Here is a 16,609-nt window from a genome sequence, read left to right on the forward strand (position 1 = left end):
CATGACCTGCCTGGTCTTGCTCTGACTCCTCAGGGGCTGCCAGCGACTGCGGCTTAACTCCCGGCAGGCCTACCCTTGTGCTCTGCCTGCAGAAGGTGAGCAGCCCTCCTGTTTTTGCTGTGGACAAGTGAACCTTAGCAGCCGAACAGCACTACATGGTCTCTCCTCCACCTCATGCCCGTCATTCTCTGCCTGTTTGGGTATGGTTTTGGCTTTCTTCCCCTGGCTCAGTTCATAGCCTCCCTTTATGCTCCCTCTGGCTGCTCTGAATAAATATCCTCCCAAATTTCCAAAGAAATTCCTCCTTCCATCCTGCCCTTTGGATCATACTCTGCTCCTTGGGTCTCGGCAATGACAATAGGAATCAGCTGGTAAGCCCTGAACCCCAGGGACCCTCAAGTACCACTTTGCTTTCCATGGTATTGATGCTGCTGGCCATGGCTCTGTGGTCCCTGTACATCATGAGCACAGCTCCGTGGGCCTTGTGGATCAATTTTCAGAGAGTGGGTGGCGTTCACTGGTGCTGCATTCCCAGTTGCACCCAAAGGATCAAACCGCCACCCCTCAGAGTCTTGCCTGGAAGAGGAAGCTATTGCTTCTTGTCTCGGTTGAGAACAGCAGAACTTGGGGAAATGCTTGGGTGGTTACCACTTAATTATTCAAGGTCACAGCTAAGAAACAGAAGCAGGTGTTACTGAGCTAGTCAGGGCTCACAGGCAAGTGTGACTGATGGTTTCCTGTTGTGTCTCTAGAGGTATCATTGCCTGACTGCTGGGGGAAGGAATTGACTGATTTGCTTCCACTCCATTGGCTGAGCTTGGCCTCGAATGCAGTGGTGCTCAACTTGTGGGTTGTGACACCTTTGGCACACGTCTATCTCCAAAAATATTGACATGACAATTCATAACACTACCAAAATTACAGTTATGAAGTAGCAATGAAATAATTTATTGTTGGGGGTCACCACATCGTGAGGAACTGTGTTAGAGGATTGCAGCGTTAGGAAGCTTGAGAAGCACTGCCTACCTGGTATTTATTCTCTTGCCATCGTGCAGATCTAGGTGATGGACAAACCGAATCGCCTCACACTGGAGTGCTTCACTGGCAGGACAGTTTGGATCCTGGACATGATACTGTGAGAAAATTTCTTGGCCATGTAAGGGATTGCTCAACTCCTCTTTTTAGTTCCTAAGGTTGAGCATCGTTTCTTGTGTGGGTTGGGTCCAGGTGCGTGTTCTCTCTCATGGGGGACGGACATCTATTTAAGTCATCTCACAAGTTAAAGGGATCATCTTTGGGGTGGCTATGACTGAACTGATCATACATTGTGGGCCCAGCTCCAGAAAGCAGGAGTCCTTATGATCCTGAGTCAAGTCCTTACCCAAGCTCTTGACAGGTTGCATGAGACCAGGTACATCTACTTTGTCTTTACCTAGATTTTGTACCAATAAACAGCCATCTTAGTGCCATTCGTGCCTAGATGTGAGTGGACATCGTTTATTATTCTTTATTATCATTCAGCTCTTGTTGACCTGACCTGGCCTTTGATGAGTTCTTCTGCAAGGTAACCCTGTGCTTAGCAGTCGTCTCAATCCAGCCAAGAAAACATTGTTGAAGACCTTAGGGACAGTGTTTTAATGGTACCATTGCTTTGGTTCAAAGTTTGGGTAGTGACAAGGACAAGGTAGCAAGCTGTAGAGAGGCAGTCCCTGTGAGCTGGAGAGGTTCCTGAGGGGCCCGTGACACTTTTGACTCCTAGATGTAATGAGGCAAGATTTGGCTCTGCCCAAGGTTAAGACTATTGGCTAATGGATGTCTTGACTTCTGCTCCCATCATGACTTCTCCTAACTCAACTCACTTCTATCTAGTAAAACTAAGTATGCATTTTGAGTATAGAAGGCTTTCAGCCATGGAAATGATTCTCATAGCTCACACAAGGCAGGACATTAGGAATCCCAGTGAATTGTGGGAGTGACATACTGGATATTCATTCATTCCCAGGGTAAGGTATGGAGAAGTCATCTAGTCCTTTATGACCTGAACATTTACTCAACATAGAACCCCTTTTAGCTTCTTTTTGCAAAGTTGCAAACCTTATGCCCCAGTCAACTTTATTTTTCTGGGAAAATAGGGTGTGGGGGTGGGCAGACCCTCTTTTATGTAGAACTAGAGCCCTGGCCTGGTCTCAGGAAGGGGAAGGGATAGATATGTGATCAAGGCTATTCCAGTGACTTTCCCAGGACAAAAGGGACCTTGTCTCTAGTATTTAGAAACAGGAATCTCCCCAAATCCTCTAACAGTAATTGTCCAGCAAAATAGAGAAATCAGGACCCTTATTACCAGACACCCACTAGAAATTAGAGCAGTGAGGTTGGTCTTTCTCCTGTGCATTTCCACACCTTTCTAACTATGTTAACGCAACCACAAAAGCCACCACCTCTTCTCAGGGCTGTTTGCCTCGCCCTTCATCACATGTAGTGGTTTTTGTTTCTCCAGTTCTTCTAGCTTCTAACCAGTAAGTGGAATACAGAGGGGTGGACCCAGGGAAAGGACAATAGCCCAAACCCTCTTGAATCCTTAGTTCAACTGGGGCAGCTGTTAAAATGAATACTAATTACTTTATAGCTGCACTCTTAAGATCTGTTTAACTAACGAACAAGGTTAAAAGAAGTGATATGAGCCTTGTAAGTGTACTATCCCAGTTTGACTTCAGATGGCTGTACTCTAGTCCACCTGGAATGCATTTATACTCTTGTTGGCAAGGGAATGCTCTCCTTCCTTCCATCTGTCTGTTTTGCTTTGTCCAGGCCATCCTCCAGCTTGCAGTCTCCTCACCTCAGCTTGCTGAGTGCTAGGATTACAGGCAGGCGTCACCACACCCAACCACAAGTAGATGTTTTCCGACAAGCAATTCGATTTTATACCTTAGTTCACTATTCAGTGTGTGCTCAGATTTAATGAGGTTGGTGATGTTGGGCAACACCTTGACAGATAACCCTTTAACTGGCTAGAGAAGTGTCGTTAAGTGACAAGTCCTTTCTCACAGTTTATGTGCTGTGCTTTACAATTACCAACATGGTAGTTTTGGACTGTATCTCCTGACTTGTTTATGCCTGTTCTTGGGGAATCATTCCTACCCCCAATTCCGCCTGAAGCATTGACTTGGTTGGCCATGTTTATACCATGTGAGCCTCACTAGAGGAGGCTCTATAGGAGATTAGACTAGTGGTGGACACTTGAACCTGACATAGCAAATCCATCAACTTGACAATGATCATAAAGATACCTTGTTGAAAATTTGATCTAAAAGTCTCTAGTGGGTACCAGTTGCACAGGCGAGTGGAGTGGTGGAGGGGAGAAACGGAGTGGATGGAGAGGCTGCCCTGTGGAGAGGAGGATGCACTCTGAAGGAGCACATGAAGAGGCCTGGACCAGAGAGTGATGGACCCTTGACGGGGCTCCTGGTAGCTCAGCTCTAGACTCCAGAAAGCCTGTTGAACTTAATTTCCTGTTCTTGCTGTCCAATATATGACCTCTTAGACGTAATACCTGTAACTTTGTCACCCTTTCTTTTTAATTTTATGTATATGTCTGTATGAGCGAATGCTGTGTGTATGCTTGTGTGTGTGTGTGTGTGTGTGTGTGTGTGTGCATGCTTGATTGAGTACACACAAAGGCCAGAAGAAAACTTTGCGGTCCTTGGAGCTGGAGTTTACAGGTGGTCATGAGCCAATCAATGTGGTTACTGGGGTCCAAACTCATGTTCTCTAGATTGGTGCATGCCCTTAACTTCTGAGCCATCTTCCCAGTCTTTTTTTTTTTTTCTTTAAATAAAAGGTTTCTGTTGATTATGCGCCTAAACCTTAACTAAAATAAACTAATACCCATGTGATGCCAGCAGGGATTGGAGAGTTGTAAACTTTTATCTTGGTAACTAAGGTGGAATGTTTTCTTGTTTGTTTTGAAGGAGAAGTTGTTTTCAGTGAAAACCTTTCTACCTTCACTCTTGCAGTTGATGATCTAGGACGTTCTGTCTGCCCACCCACTCTCCCTTGTGATCTGGAAATGGTTTTTAGATGGTGTTCTTCAGGAACTCTGTTGGGGAAAAGATGCCTGACAACTTAAGCTCACATCAAAGTCCCAGATTGCTTCTGCAAGCTTGTAATGGTGGATTTTACGGTTGTTTGCACTACGCACCTAATCTCAGTGGCTCTGTCAACAAATCTGGTGCCCAAGTAATTAGAGACTTTTATGGCTGGGGAAAGTATAGATGTTGAACACAGGAGAGGTAGGGCTGGGAGTGAGGCAATCCACATCTGTTTCACCTCCAGCAATCAAAAGTTTCCCCTGAATCAGATTTACTTCCTATACCCAAACTAGTGTTATCTGGGCGGGGAGTGTAAACAGTGGGCACCCTGAACTTTGGGTTCAGAAACTTTGGCTGTAGTGTTTTTATTTTATCTTATTTTTTAATGAGCTAAAAGAAAGGCTACTGTGTTTATCTAAGACATAAATCTAGTCTGGGTCAAGATTGAGGATCAAGTGAAATACTTCATGGAAGAGATTTTTTTCCTTTCTTGAGAAGATGGGTAGAAGGGAAAAGAGCACCAGTGTGGAAGAAGACACTTGGAGGAGAGAGAGAGAGAGAGAGAGAGAGACACTATTTACAGTGACTCCCTTCAGACTCTGGACCCAAACCATCTGTGGTCAACAAACCCCAACTCTACTACTGGGCGGCTGTAGACATTGGACATTATTTGATTTATTGGTGCCTCATTTTCCATATCCATAAAGTGAAAATAATAGTAAGAATGATATCTATCTCTCAGGCTCACTGCAAAGATTAAAGGAATCAGTGCATCCAACATGCATAGAGAAATATCTGGCCTAGAGTAAGTACTTAGAAAATGTTAATTATTACTGTTTGGCAAGCTATCAGATAGTGCCAGTCAGACCAGCAAGGTGCCTGAGAATTAACCCTACATGTGCTATATGATTTCTCGGATGAAACAAAACCCAATACCTTTACTCTGATTATTTTCTGTGTGCACGATGACTAATAAAAAAGAATATTCAAAACAAAGAACTCTGAGTTAGATGAGACAGCTGAAGAATACACATTTTTCTTAGCAGTCCACAGAGCTTCTCTAAAATAGATCATACAGCAGGACCCAAAGCAAGTCTTAATAAGTATAAGAAAACTAATAATTCCTTGTCTTCTCTCTGACTGCAGTGGACTAAATCTAGACATCAGTAGCTAAGAAGCTACAGAACTGCAGAAACTCAAGGAGATTAAGCATTGCACTACTGAACGATAAATAGGTTCTTGAATAAATCAAGAAGGAAGCAAAAATCCAAGAATTGAATGAAAATGAAAGCACACATAGCAGAAACATATGAGATACCATGAAAGCAGGCCTTTCAGGGAACTTCACAGCTCCAAGTGACACATGAGAAATCAGATCTAAAGCAAACAACTAGCCCTGCACATTAGGGTCCTGGGAAAATAAGAACAAGCCAAACCCCAAGCAGGGAGAGAAATAAGATCAGGGTGGAAATTAATGGACTAGAAATGAAAAAAAGAGAATTCATGAATCTATGAAATGAAAAACTGGAAAGATGACCAAGTTCAACAAACTGTTAACCAAAATTAAGAAGAGAGCCAAACCAATAGAATTAGAGATGAAAGGGCAGACGGTGCAGCACATGCCAGGAAACTTCAGAAAACCATCAGGATATAACTTAAAAATGTATAATGCACTAAACTGTTAAATCCAAAATATGAGATAAATATTATCAGACCCGTAACAAGCAATGAGATTGCAACAGTAATGTAAAATTTCCCGCCTAGACAAAGGGAAGGGCAAAAGAAATTTGCTGATGGATCCTACCAGCCTGTTAGAGGTGAACTTACGTCAATCATCCTTAAATTACTCTGTGAAACAGTGAGTGATGGAGTGCTGCCAAATTCTGCTCACAAAGTCGGCATCCTCCTGATACCACGAGCAGACACAGACATGACAACAAGCAAAGGTGTGGACCAGTGGTAGCAGGAGGATGCTGACTTTGTGAGCAGAGTTTCATCATTCCATGGAGCACACAGATGTAAGAATCACCAGTAAAATGCCAGAAAACCAAATGTAAAATGCCAGCAAACCAAATTCAATAAAATGCCGGCAAAGCAAATTCAAGAGCACATCAAAAGTGCCATTCACCACAGTACGCTGCTTTCATTCCAGAGATGCAAGGGTGGGTCAACACATGCAAATCAATAAATGTAAAATGTCATAGAAATCATCCGAAGTAAATCACATGACCGTTGAAATGTATGTTGAAGGGCTTCTTGTCAAAAATCCAGTAATTCTTTGTGACAAAAGTCCCAAAGAGACAAGAAAGAGAAGGAATGCATTTCAAGATAAAGGAGATCCATGACAAACCTGTAGTCAACATTATACTAACTGGGAAAGTATACCAGACTGGATAGCCACGTGGGGAAGAATAAAACTCTATCCTGTCTGTCTCCTACCCTGCATGAAATTCAACTCTAAAAAAAATCTAGTGCCTTAATTTAAGCCCTGAAACTGTAAGGGGAAAGCAGCGGAGAAAATAGTTCAAGATATTGGCATAGGCAAGTGCTTTCTCGCCAGGGCTCTAGTTGCTTAGCCTCTGAAATGAAAAGCTGTGTAGCAAAGGAAAACATTGAGAGAAGAGGCAGCCCACAGAATGGGGAGAATTCTTCAGTAGCTGCACACTTGACAGAGCGTTAATATCTAGAACACACAAAGAACCCCAGAAGTTGAACAACAACAAAATCAAACAACCCAGCCAACAGATGGGCTAGGGAAATGAACAGCCAGTTCTCAGAAGATGAAATACAATAAACACGAACAAGTGTTCTCCCTCACTAGTACGCAGCTTCAGAGGAACACAAATAAAAATGGCACCGAGATTCCATCTCACCCCACCAGGATGGCAGACATCAAGAAAATAAGCAACAACAGACGCTGGCGGATGTGGACATAAGAGAACCTTATGTATTGCTGGTGGAGATCTGAATTGTTGTGGCCACTGTGAGAGTCGGCATGGAGGTTTCTCAGAATAAATATGCCGTATGACTCAGCCACATCATTCCTGGGTATTGACCAGAGGAATCCAAGTTAATGTATTACAGAGATATTTACACAGCAGTGATTATTATAGTATTGCTCACAGTAGCTAAGTTATGGAGCCAGCCTAGGTGTCCAACAACTTGGCAGTGGATAAGGAAAATTTATGAATGTTTAGTGGGGCCTTTTTTTTTTTTTAAGAAAAAAGCTCATAAAGAATGAAGCTGTATTGTTGGAAGGAAAGTGGAGGCAACTGGAGATAAGTGTATGAAGTGAATTAAGCCCGTCTCAGAAAGACAACTATTGGTTGATTTTCTCTAACTGTGACTCTTTTACACACACACACACACACACACACACACACACACACACACACACAGCAATGATATAGAAGTAGAAGTCAAACAGCTTAGGGGAACAAAGGGGCTAATAGGAAGGAGAGAGAAGGAGCCACATGGGAAATATCCTTAAAGTAAGACATACTTTTACAAAACCTTTAAAAAATAGAAGGAAAGAGGACTTTAAAAGGGACAACTAAAATGGAGAAGGGGAGAGGGGCTTTTGCTCTCGGCGGCCACGGGATCACGCCTGCATGAGCTAGATGGACAGGGATGACAAGAGCAGCTGGTTCATGACAGTGTGGAAATCAGCTGTCGTGGACTGTAGATTCTTGGAGGTGAGTGCTTGGACAGGTTCCTAGACTTCTTACACGAAATGACTCAGTCTCGGAGCTCACTAACTCAGGGGTGTCATGAGCAATCTGGATGAAGCCTTGTCCGTCATAGTCAGGGATGGCTGTATAGAGCCCGAGTCTAGTCCAGCCTAGCATCCGTGAGCAGCTAAGTATTTTCCAGAACTCTCTGGGCCTCCTTCACTTATTTGATTTCTACCATAGCCATTTATTGAGTTTTCCGTGGGGAAGGCTCTATTGGGAACCATGAGATGGGATAAGTGGCTCGCGTGGCATTTTCTGATCTACACTGGCACCCAGAAACACTGGGCTAAACTTAAAAATTTAAGATTACTGTATTTGACTCACTTCTGCTGGTAATGATTTTGGGGAAAAAATGATAACAGTTTACCACCGTATTGTGGAGAGGCTAAAGAATACAAGTTTTATTTTTAATATTGTTTTTGTACCCATAGCCAGCTGCTCTCCCGTGTTAACAGGGAAGTGTTCTCTGCATTGGCTTTTGTATGTTTTTCTTTGCATTTTGGTGGCACTGCGGACTGAATCCAGAGCCTGCACGTGATATATACTCCCTGCTCCCCAGCGGCGCCTCTGCCCTTTATCTCTTTTTTAAAAACCAGTTGCTTATAAAAAACCATTTCAGAGGAGTTAGTTGAAAGCTCATCTTCGGTTCTCCATTTCCAAGGTCTTTGTTTGTCCTACAGATAAAAATCACTTTTGCCTGGTTCTCCCTCTTCCCCATCCTCTGTATGTGTTTGACTCTGCACCCCTCATTTTTATAAAATATTTTGCTCTCCTTTCAGAGTTCATAATTGCTTTACTCTTCTGGGTAGCTAGCCAAAGTCATCGTCAGAATTTCCAAGCTTCTAATCTATCATTGTTGCTCTTGGAAACAGCCAAACCTAGACGATTCCTTGCCAGTTCCCCCTCCCACCTGCTGCCTCAGAGGCCCGACTTCCACAGTCCTTTATTCTCTTGCTCCAACCCGGAGCCAGTTGTTCTGTTGTCTGACAACTTCATAAGGACAAACGTCCGATAAGGGGGTTTATGTAGTGCCTTCTTTCTAAATCCAGCTGGCAGTCCCCTCCTTGTGAACGTTTCATGTAAGCAGCACTGGAAGGTGTATTTTAAGCCCCTACTGTTGTATGAGGACTGCCTTTGCTGTCTAGTTAATTAGGTTTGTATAGTAGGGGGAAGGAGATGCCCTGAAAATAGGACTAATACCACATCTGGATTCTGGAAGTTATTTATTAAAAGTATGATTTGCTATATTATACTTCAACTCCTATTTCTTCACATGTATATTGACTTCAGGTTAAGCTATCTGAATTGTATTCCAGATTATCCCTATGAAAACATTTCTAGACAATTTCTTATTATTGTCAAACTCACAGTGGTTGCCACTGACTTTTTATTTTCTTAAAAAATTTTTCGTTTGAGACAGGGTTGCAATGCTGACTGATTTGGAACTCACTATGTAGATCAAACTGGCCTTGGACTCATAGAGATCCACCTGCCTCTGTCCTCCTGAGTGCTGGGATTAAAGTCATACATAACCATGCATCAACTGAGTTTTACAGATTAGTTCAATGTAATTTGGAAAAAATATGATCTATTTTTAAAAGTGTGTTATAAAACTTGTTACTCTACTGTTTGTTAGTTGCCTGAGAAGGGGTGGGGGAGAGGAAGGAGTCAGTTATGCTTGTTCTAATAATGGCGAGACCAACCAGTACTGTGCATGTACCTATACAGTGCATATAGAATATTTAGCTGCTTCTTCTGGTTTGGGGGTATGTGTGTTATGTGTGTTACTGGGGATTGAATTCAGGGCCTTGTACACGATAGTTAGGTACTTCCCCACTGACCTTCATCTCTCATTCCTTCTTTGTGGATATTCACAGCAGGCGAAGAGCATTGCTGAGGTAGAAGTTACGGCCTTTGGGATTGATGAGTAAGCTTTCTTATGGGGCCTGCTTGTTGTCAGGTAGGCGTATTGGTTAGTGTTTTCTTCCGCGTCTCTGAATGCCGACTTACTGGAGGAGGGCACTTTTTCACTGTGTTTCAGTGAAGGAAGCCATTCCTTTCTGAACAGTTTTCAGTTTGGTGTTTTCTCAGAACATCACTGGAAGAAAACTGCGGGGTTTTAATGTCAATTACATTTGTTTTTAGAGAATGTCACACATATCGTCAACACACACCAGCCACTCCGTAATTCAGTTGGCAGAATGCTTGCCTACCGTGTGCAGAGTCCTGGGTTCAAGCCTCTGCACATGATGGTACAGGAAAAAGGGTTTTTAAATTCATGTCTTGTTTAAAACACTCATCCCTGGATAGTCTTTACAAGTGGAGACTGAATATGTGTGATCAAATCTTTCTTCTCGGATGCGCTGCCCTGGGAATGCCCCTGGCCTCTGTCAAGGCCTGTCACTTGGAAGCAACCACACAACTCAGGAAGCAACCACACCTTCAGCCTTCCTCTTCTGTCCTCGGCAGTATTGTCTACTGAAAGCAGTGGACAGACACGTGAATGGTGAATCCCGGGTGTGTGTGTGTGTGTGGGGGGGGGGGTGATGGCGGTGCCATTGGTCCTGGTTTCCCCCAGTTTCAGAATTGAGTGGCATGCGGTCTTCCCCGAGGACTGGGTGGAGACAGAAGAATTCTGACAGGAAGTCATGGAAGGATTCCTTTCCGTGTGCCCCAGTGGAAGGTGCTTCCTCTTCAGCTCCAGTTGTTTCTCCGTGTGTGGAGGGTGCTAGTGGTTCGTTTTTCTAAAATCAGTGTTGTATGAGTTCCTCCTCCAGATTGCTGTGTACAGTTGATTCTGAATTTATTCTGGACATTACTGTCTAGCCTCCTGCAGCTGGGAAGGCTTCAGAATAACTTTGCTTCCTGTTCACACGTGTTGGGTGTGTGCTTTCCTGACACTTGAAGTTCCACTGTATTCCTGGACGCTTACCCAGGATAAACATGTTCAATCAGCCAATTGACCGTGAAAACTTCCGATCTGTCTCCTCAGCTAAACTCCACACGTCTCTCCGAGGAGCAGCTGAAGTGTCTTCTGGAGGAGTGTGTATCCCAACAGAAATGCGTCCCTCTTGCCCTTTCTTCTGGAGGGGAAAACAAAGACGTTGACGCAGCCCTTGAGCCCTCCCAGTTTTGCCCATCCACCCCCTGCGGATTACCAGATGAGTCCAAAGTCGAGGTCCAGAAATCCCTGCTAGATGATGCAAACAGGCTTGAGGACGAGGGGTGTGGACCTGCCGTGGGCTCCTATCTCACCAGAGCCTTGGCTGGGCACTACAAAGCAGAAGCTCTCATGGCAGACATGGAGACCATGAAAGAGCTCCAGTTCACTAAGGAGGAGGCTTTCAGCGATGCAACGGACTATTTTATGTCAAAGACCGTTGGCATTGGGAGACTGAAAAAGCCCCCTTTCTTGGAGGATGCCCTGGATGCCATCGATGTGGAGTCCTCTTCAGAAGACCAGCAGCCAAAGCCTCATCCAGAGGAGCCAGCATCAGCAGGTAGGCTGGAGAGCATGTGGTTTGTGAACATTTCTCAGTCATCTCAACACAGTGATCCTGTGGGCTAAAGGAGAGGAGGGTGCAATGACGCGCATCTAACGTCAGCCCAGGCACTGCCATCAGGAGCAGGCAAGCCTAGGCAAGTGTTTATCAATGTTCTTAAGAGGTAAGGAGAGGTTAACGGGCTCAGGAGTCTTCACTGTAATTCTGCCATCCTGAAGACAGTGTTGATTTTTAGACAGAAAGAGAAAGCGTTTTGAATAGCAATAAGTAATTTAAAAAGATTTCAGTCTCTAAACTTTAATGATAAAATTTGCTCTCAGGGAATACGTTTGTAAAAGACCATGCTCAGATGTAAAATGCCTGCCCAGACCACTCTTACATTTCCAGATATGATGCATTTTACAATAGCGCAATGGCTCAGGAGCCAATCACTGTGAGTAGCTTTTAACACAAACAAGTATTCAATTACTTATCTGTGTCAGAAATTGATGTCATAATTTGTGAGCCTATTTAAACAGTTTAATCTCTAATGTAGCCTACTCTAAAATCCATTCTCTCTCTCTCTCTCTCTCTCTCTCTCTCTCTCTCCCTCCCTGTTTCTATCTATCTATCTATCTATCTATCTATCTATCTATCTATCCATCCATCTATCATCTATCTATCTATCTATCTATCTATCTATCTATCTATCTATCTAATGTCTGTCTATTCCCTTTGAGGTCTATGATTGGTTGATTTTGAACTAACACCCACCCCAGTCCCGTGTTTCTGCCTGCTGGGCTACTTGACAACCCCACACTCATTTCTCCATCTTTCCCTCTTAACTCACGTTTCCCTCCTGATTCCTGTTTTTTTTTAACAACTTGGGATGAGTCCGTATTGATTGGGTGAGATTACAGGAGAAGCAATGAATGCTGGGAGATGGGAGGTGTGATTTGAGGTTAGCCCCCAAGCGTGAATAGCCCTTTGCTGGGTGGGATTTGACCACTACACAGAAGAGGACTCAAATTCACAAAGCGTAGGGCATGCATGTGATGCTATAGCCCCTTCCTTACCTGCCCCAGCTCCCTCTACATCCTGTTTGATACTTCCTTGTAACTACACCGTCACCACAGTTCTTTACGTTGAACCTCTGTAAGTTTGCATGCTCCGAGTATTTCCTGAAGGTGGCATTATAACACACACTTTCTGTGCTTGCTTTTTACACACAGCACAGTGTTCTCCAGATTTACCCATGTTGCAGCATGTATCCCTGCTCTGCTCTTTTTACTTTGAGTAATATTCCCTTGTATTGATACAGCCCATTTAATTTGTCTGTTCATTAATTGATAAGTTCTTGGGCCCTTTCCACCTTTCAGCTATTACATATAATGCTGATATAAATATTTAAATATGAAGTTTTGTTGGGCATTTTTTTTTTGTGTGTTGTTTTCCTTTGAGCTCGGGCATATATGAAGGAGTGGAATTGCGAGGCCTATAGTAACCTTTTGAGGGCAGACAATTTTTGACTACACAACCTACAATTTTCTCCTGATTTCCCCTTTTATTGTCTTCTCTTATTTGATTTCATTGTGGTTCTACCTTTTTTTGCTAGCCTTTCTATCAAAGACAGAAAACTATGTTCCATTTGCGGAGCAATTTCCCCCCTCTTTTTTAAGAGAAAAAAGGCAGTGGGTCCTCATGCAGCATTTACTTTTGACTCCAACCTACTCCTCAGAAGCTTCGTAGAAAGCCAAAAGGTAATTTTTACGTCTTCCCCTAAATCTCCAATCTTTCAACCCTCAATTGTTTTCTGAACGATAGCCCCAGTGAAAAGAGAGACCTTATTTTCCCCGTTGATGTCGTCTGTAGTTTTTGGTAACGACTCTATATCAGCAAATAGGCTGTGGTCATTATATCATACAGCAGAATGAATGACTTAATGCTTAACAGGCTGAGTAATTTTTATTAATTATGCGTGTATTCCTGGTTGCATAATCACTGTAGTTATTTTATTAGCAGATACACAGGAGCCTGGAGATGCTGTGGATGAACCAGAAAAACGGGAAGCATGACTTTCTGGGGTTTAAGCCTAAGAAAGTTGGAAATGAAGTGGCGTTATCTATTTTTTTCCTGAATCCTTTGTAATAGTGAATGTGTCATAGAGACTATTCCCCAAATGATCTCAACGTTTGAATTCCCTTCTTTGCTGATTACATTCTTTTGATAGTTTTGAAACTTGGGGTGTAAATGTTTGCTGGTTTTTATTCATTGAAATTCCTGGGAAAATTGTTTACAAATGTATCGCTAATGTTACGATCTCAAGGATACTCTATAAGAACCAACATTGTGGCAGGGCGGTGGTGGCGCAAGCCTTTAATCCCAGCACTCGGGAGGCAGAGGCAGGCGGATCTCTGGGAGTTTGAAGCCAGCCTGGTCTACAAGAGCTAGTTCCGGGACGGGCACCAAAGCTACAGAGAAACCCTGTCTCGAAAAAACAAAACAAAAACAAAAAAACAAAACAAAACAAAAAAAGAACCAACATTGTAACATATACGCAGGTGGTGTGAAGTCTAGTGGACACTAGTTTATTGCTCTCTGTTTCATTCTGTTGGGGGCAGTGCAGGGGATGGAATTCAGGGCCTTGTGCATCTGGATGCAAACGTTTTGTTACTAAACTGTATCTCCAGCCCACTGTGTTGGGCTTATGTGTTTCCACTCTTTATGATTCAGGTGGATTGTGGCCACAGTGGCTTTTTGTTCTGCCTCATTTTTCCTTCTCTGTGCCCGTCTGATTGTTTGTCCACAAGTACAGCTTGCCTTGGGAAGAAATGAATTCCCATAACAAAGGAAAGTTGCTGAGTCTGTTCTAGTTAGCGACAATACCTTTCTTTCCTTTTCTTTTTTAAAATACATTTGAAAAATGATTCATTTTTAGTTTATGTACATTGGTATTTTGCCTGCGTGTATGTTTGTATGAGGGCATTGGGTCCCCTGGAACTGGAGTTACAGACAGGTGTGAGCTGCCATGTGGGTGCTTGGGAGTGAACCTGGGTTCTCTGGGAGAGTAGCCAGCGCTCTTAGCCGCTGAGCCAGATGATACCTTTCTTAAGTTGCAGCGTGATGGATTTTTTATTACTCTCAGTTTGTTACATTCTTCTGGAGGGTGGGCCTTTTAGCATGCAGGACATAAAGGTGGGCCTTATTAAAAGAAAGTCTGTAGCACCATTTCAAGAGAGAATGTTTGTCCAGTTCTGGGTCAGTAATCCGATCTCATGAGAAGCTTTTATGGCCACGTGTGTATGTTGGGTTGACCTCATAGATGTAAGACTAGTTCATTCCTAATTCATAATAAGCTTATCGCAGCCCAGACGTAGTTTGGATTACTGCATGGACAGCATTATTTGCTTTTGTCCCCTTTGTTTGCTGTCCCTGCTTGACTTCAATGATTGCTTATGTATCTTCCTGACTTGCTGAGGTGAAGAATCCTATAGCTATTCAAGGGCATGAACATTCCTATGGCTGTCTTTGTCCTGTCTTCCCGTTTCAGTTTCCTGTTGGTTCATTTCTGTCGATTTTGAGGTACAGGGGACTGAACCCAGGGCCTTGCACACACTAGCCAAGAAGCACTCTCCCACAGAGGCACACCCTAGCCTATTGTTTACCCATTTTAAATAGCAACGGCACACACTGATGTCCATGTACTGCAGTGTGGTTTATTGTAATGCCTGACTTTTGCTGTGTGATGCCGGCAAAAATTAAAAGAGATCACGATCTTGGGTTCTCTCAGAATGCTTTGTGGCACTCCTGGGTACTGAAGAGTTCAGTGGGAACAATCAGAGGGCAGGGGTGGCATGGGGGGGCACTTGGAAGTGGGACAGAGTGAAGGAAGCTATTATTGCGCACCAGCCCTTCAGAAGAGCTCAAGCCTCCTACATCCATGCTTTTCTTGTATTTGGGCTGCGTGTATGAGAGGGGGTGATGATGGGGAGACAGAGACATAGAGAGAGGAGAGGAGAGAGAAGAGAGAAGCCGAAAGAGAAACACAAAGGAAGCCATTTCTATGGAAATTGCACAGGCTTATGACTTTACAGACAGCTTCTGCAGATGGTGTTTGAGGTACAAGGAGCCCGGCTATTGCCAGAGTTAGGCAAGGGGAAGGAGATAATGAGGTTCCGTAATGAACTTTTTAATTAAAAAGAGTAACACCCTTCCACAGCATGCTGGCTGAAAGCAGCAAGGTTGAATGAGCGAGCTATACAGTGTAGTTTAACAACAGTCTCCTGATTTAAAACCTAACCAAGCCACACCACTCCACACCACTCTGGCTTCCTATAAGCTGGGGCGTTTCCTCCAGAACAAGAACAAGAATAAAAATTATAGGGGGGGGGGGGAGGGGGAGAGAGAGAGAGAGAGAGAGAGAGAGAGAGAGAGAGAGAGAGAGAGAGAGAGAGAGAGACTGACTTTATGAAGGTATTCAGGGGCTGTAGTATAGTTTTTCTAGACAGGACTCTTTTGTAAGCCACCAACACCGCTTTGACTGTAAATTCCGCAGGACCCAGTTTATGGCCTTCCAGCCAAACAGTCCTAGAACACATGACAATAAACTCCCGTATGAGTCAGAGTCTATCATCCTGATGATGTAATTCTAGTTTTTAACAAGTCTTTAATCTGGTATAGCCTACTGACTTGAAGGTTGTTCCTACAGTGAAATAGAACAAGCCTAGCCCGAAAGCGCCAACCTGGCCACTTTTCCTGCCTCAGCCCGATGTTCTCCATCAGCTTTGCTGCAACATTTTGCTAAAAATTAAATAGGATTCTCCTCCAGGAATCCACATAGGGAGCAACCTGAGTGGAGCTGAGGCCGCATTTCGGATGGTTGTTACTGTCGATCACGTTCTCTGCAATCTGCTAGCTGTCACTGCTTCTCTGTAAGCCTGTGGGGCAGGTGCGGCACTTCCTCCTTGCCTCACGCCACCCAAGGCCGTGGTTTCGACTAGAGAGGTCCAGCCAGGGAAGCAGACTCCACTTCACACAGCCAATCTGTTCCAGTGTTTCCCAGACCTCAAAGCCATCTTTCACCTACTAGTATTTCTCCCTTTATTGATCTGTTTATTAGAATTGGAAATTAGTCAGCTCTGCACATCCATGGTTAATCCATCCAAGCCTCAGATTCTGCTCAGATGTTGAACAGGATAACATTGTCTTCACTGAATAACTTCACACCCACATACATGCCTTCTAAAATTTGCTGTGTTGTAACAAAGTGATCAAAATGATGATGATGACGATGAGTGTGTGTGTG

At 43.7% G+C, this 16,609-nt stretch overlaps 1 protein-coding gene across 1 annotated transcript in view; it reads left to right on the forward strand.

Moving 5' to 3' along the window:
• Nucleotides 1–14,961, forward strand: part of Fsip1 (fibrous sheath interacting protein 1) — a 115,963-nt gene extending 101,002 nt beyond the window's left edge. The window contains exons 11-12 of the mRNA XM_050134009.1: nucleotides 10,815–11,322; nucleotides 13,324–14,961. Of these exons, the coding sequence (XP_049989966.1) occupies nucleotides 10,815–11,322; nucleotides 13,324–13,379 (564 nt within the window). The 3' untranslated portion in view covers nucleotides 13,380–14,961. The remainder of the gene's footprint in view (nucleotides 1–10,814; nucleotides 11,323–13,323) is intronic.
• Nucleotides 14,962–16,609: the final 1,648 nt, after the last annotated feature.

Source organism: Alexandromys fortis, unplaced genomic scaffold, assembly GCF_014885135.2.
Source record: "Alexandromys fortis isolate MF-2015 unplaced genomic scaffold, M_Fortis_MF-2015_v1.1 scaffold_6, whole genome shotgun sequence".
In the NCBI taxonomy this organism is placed as follows: domain Eukaryota; kingdom Metazoa; phylum Chordata; class Mammalia; order Rodentia; family Cricetidae; genus Alexandromys; species Alexandromys fortis.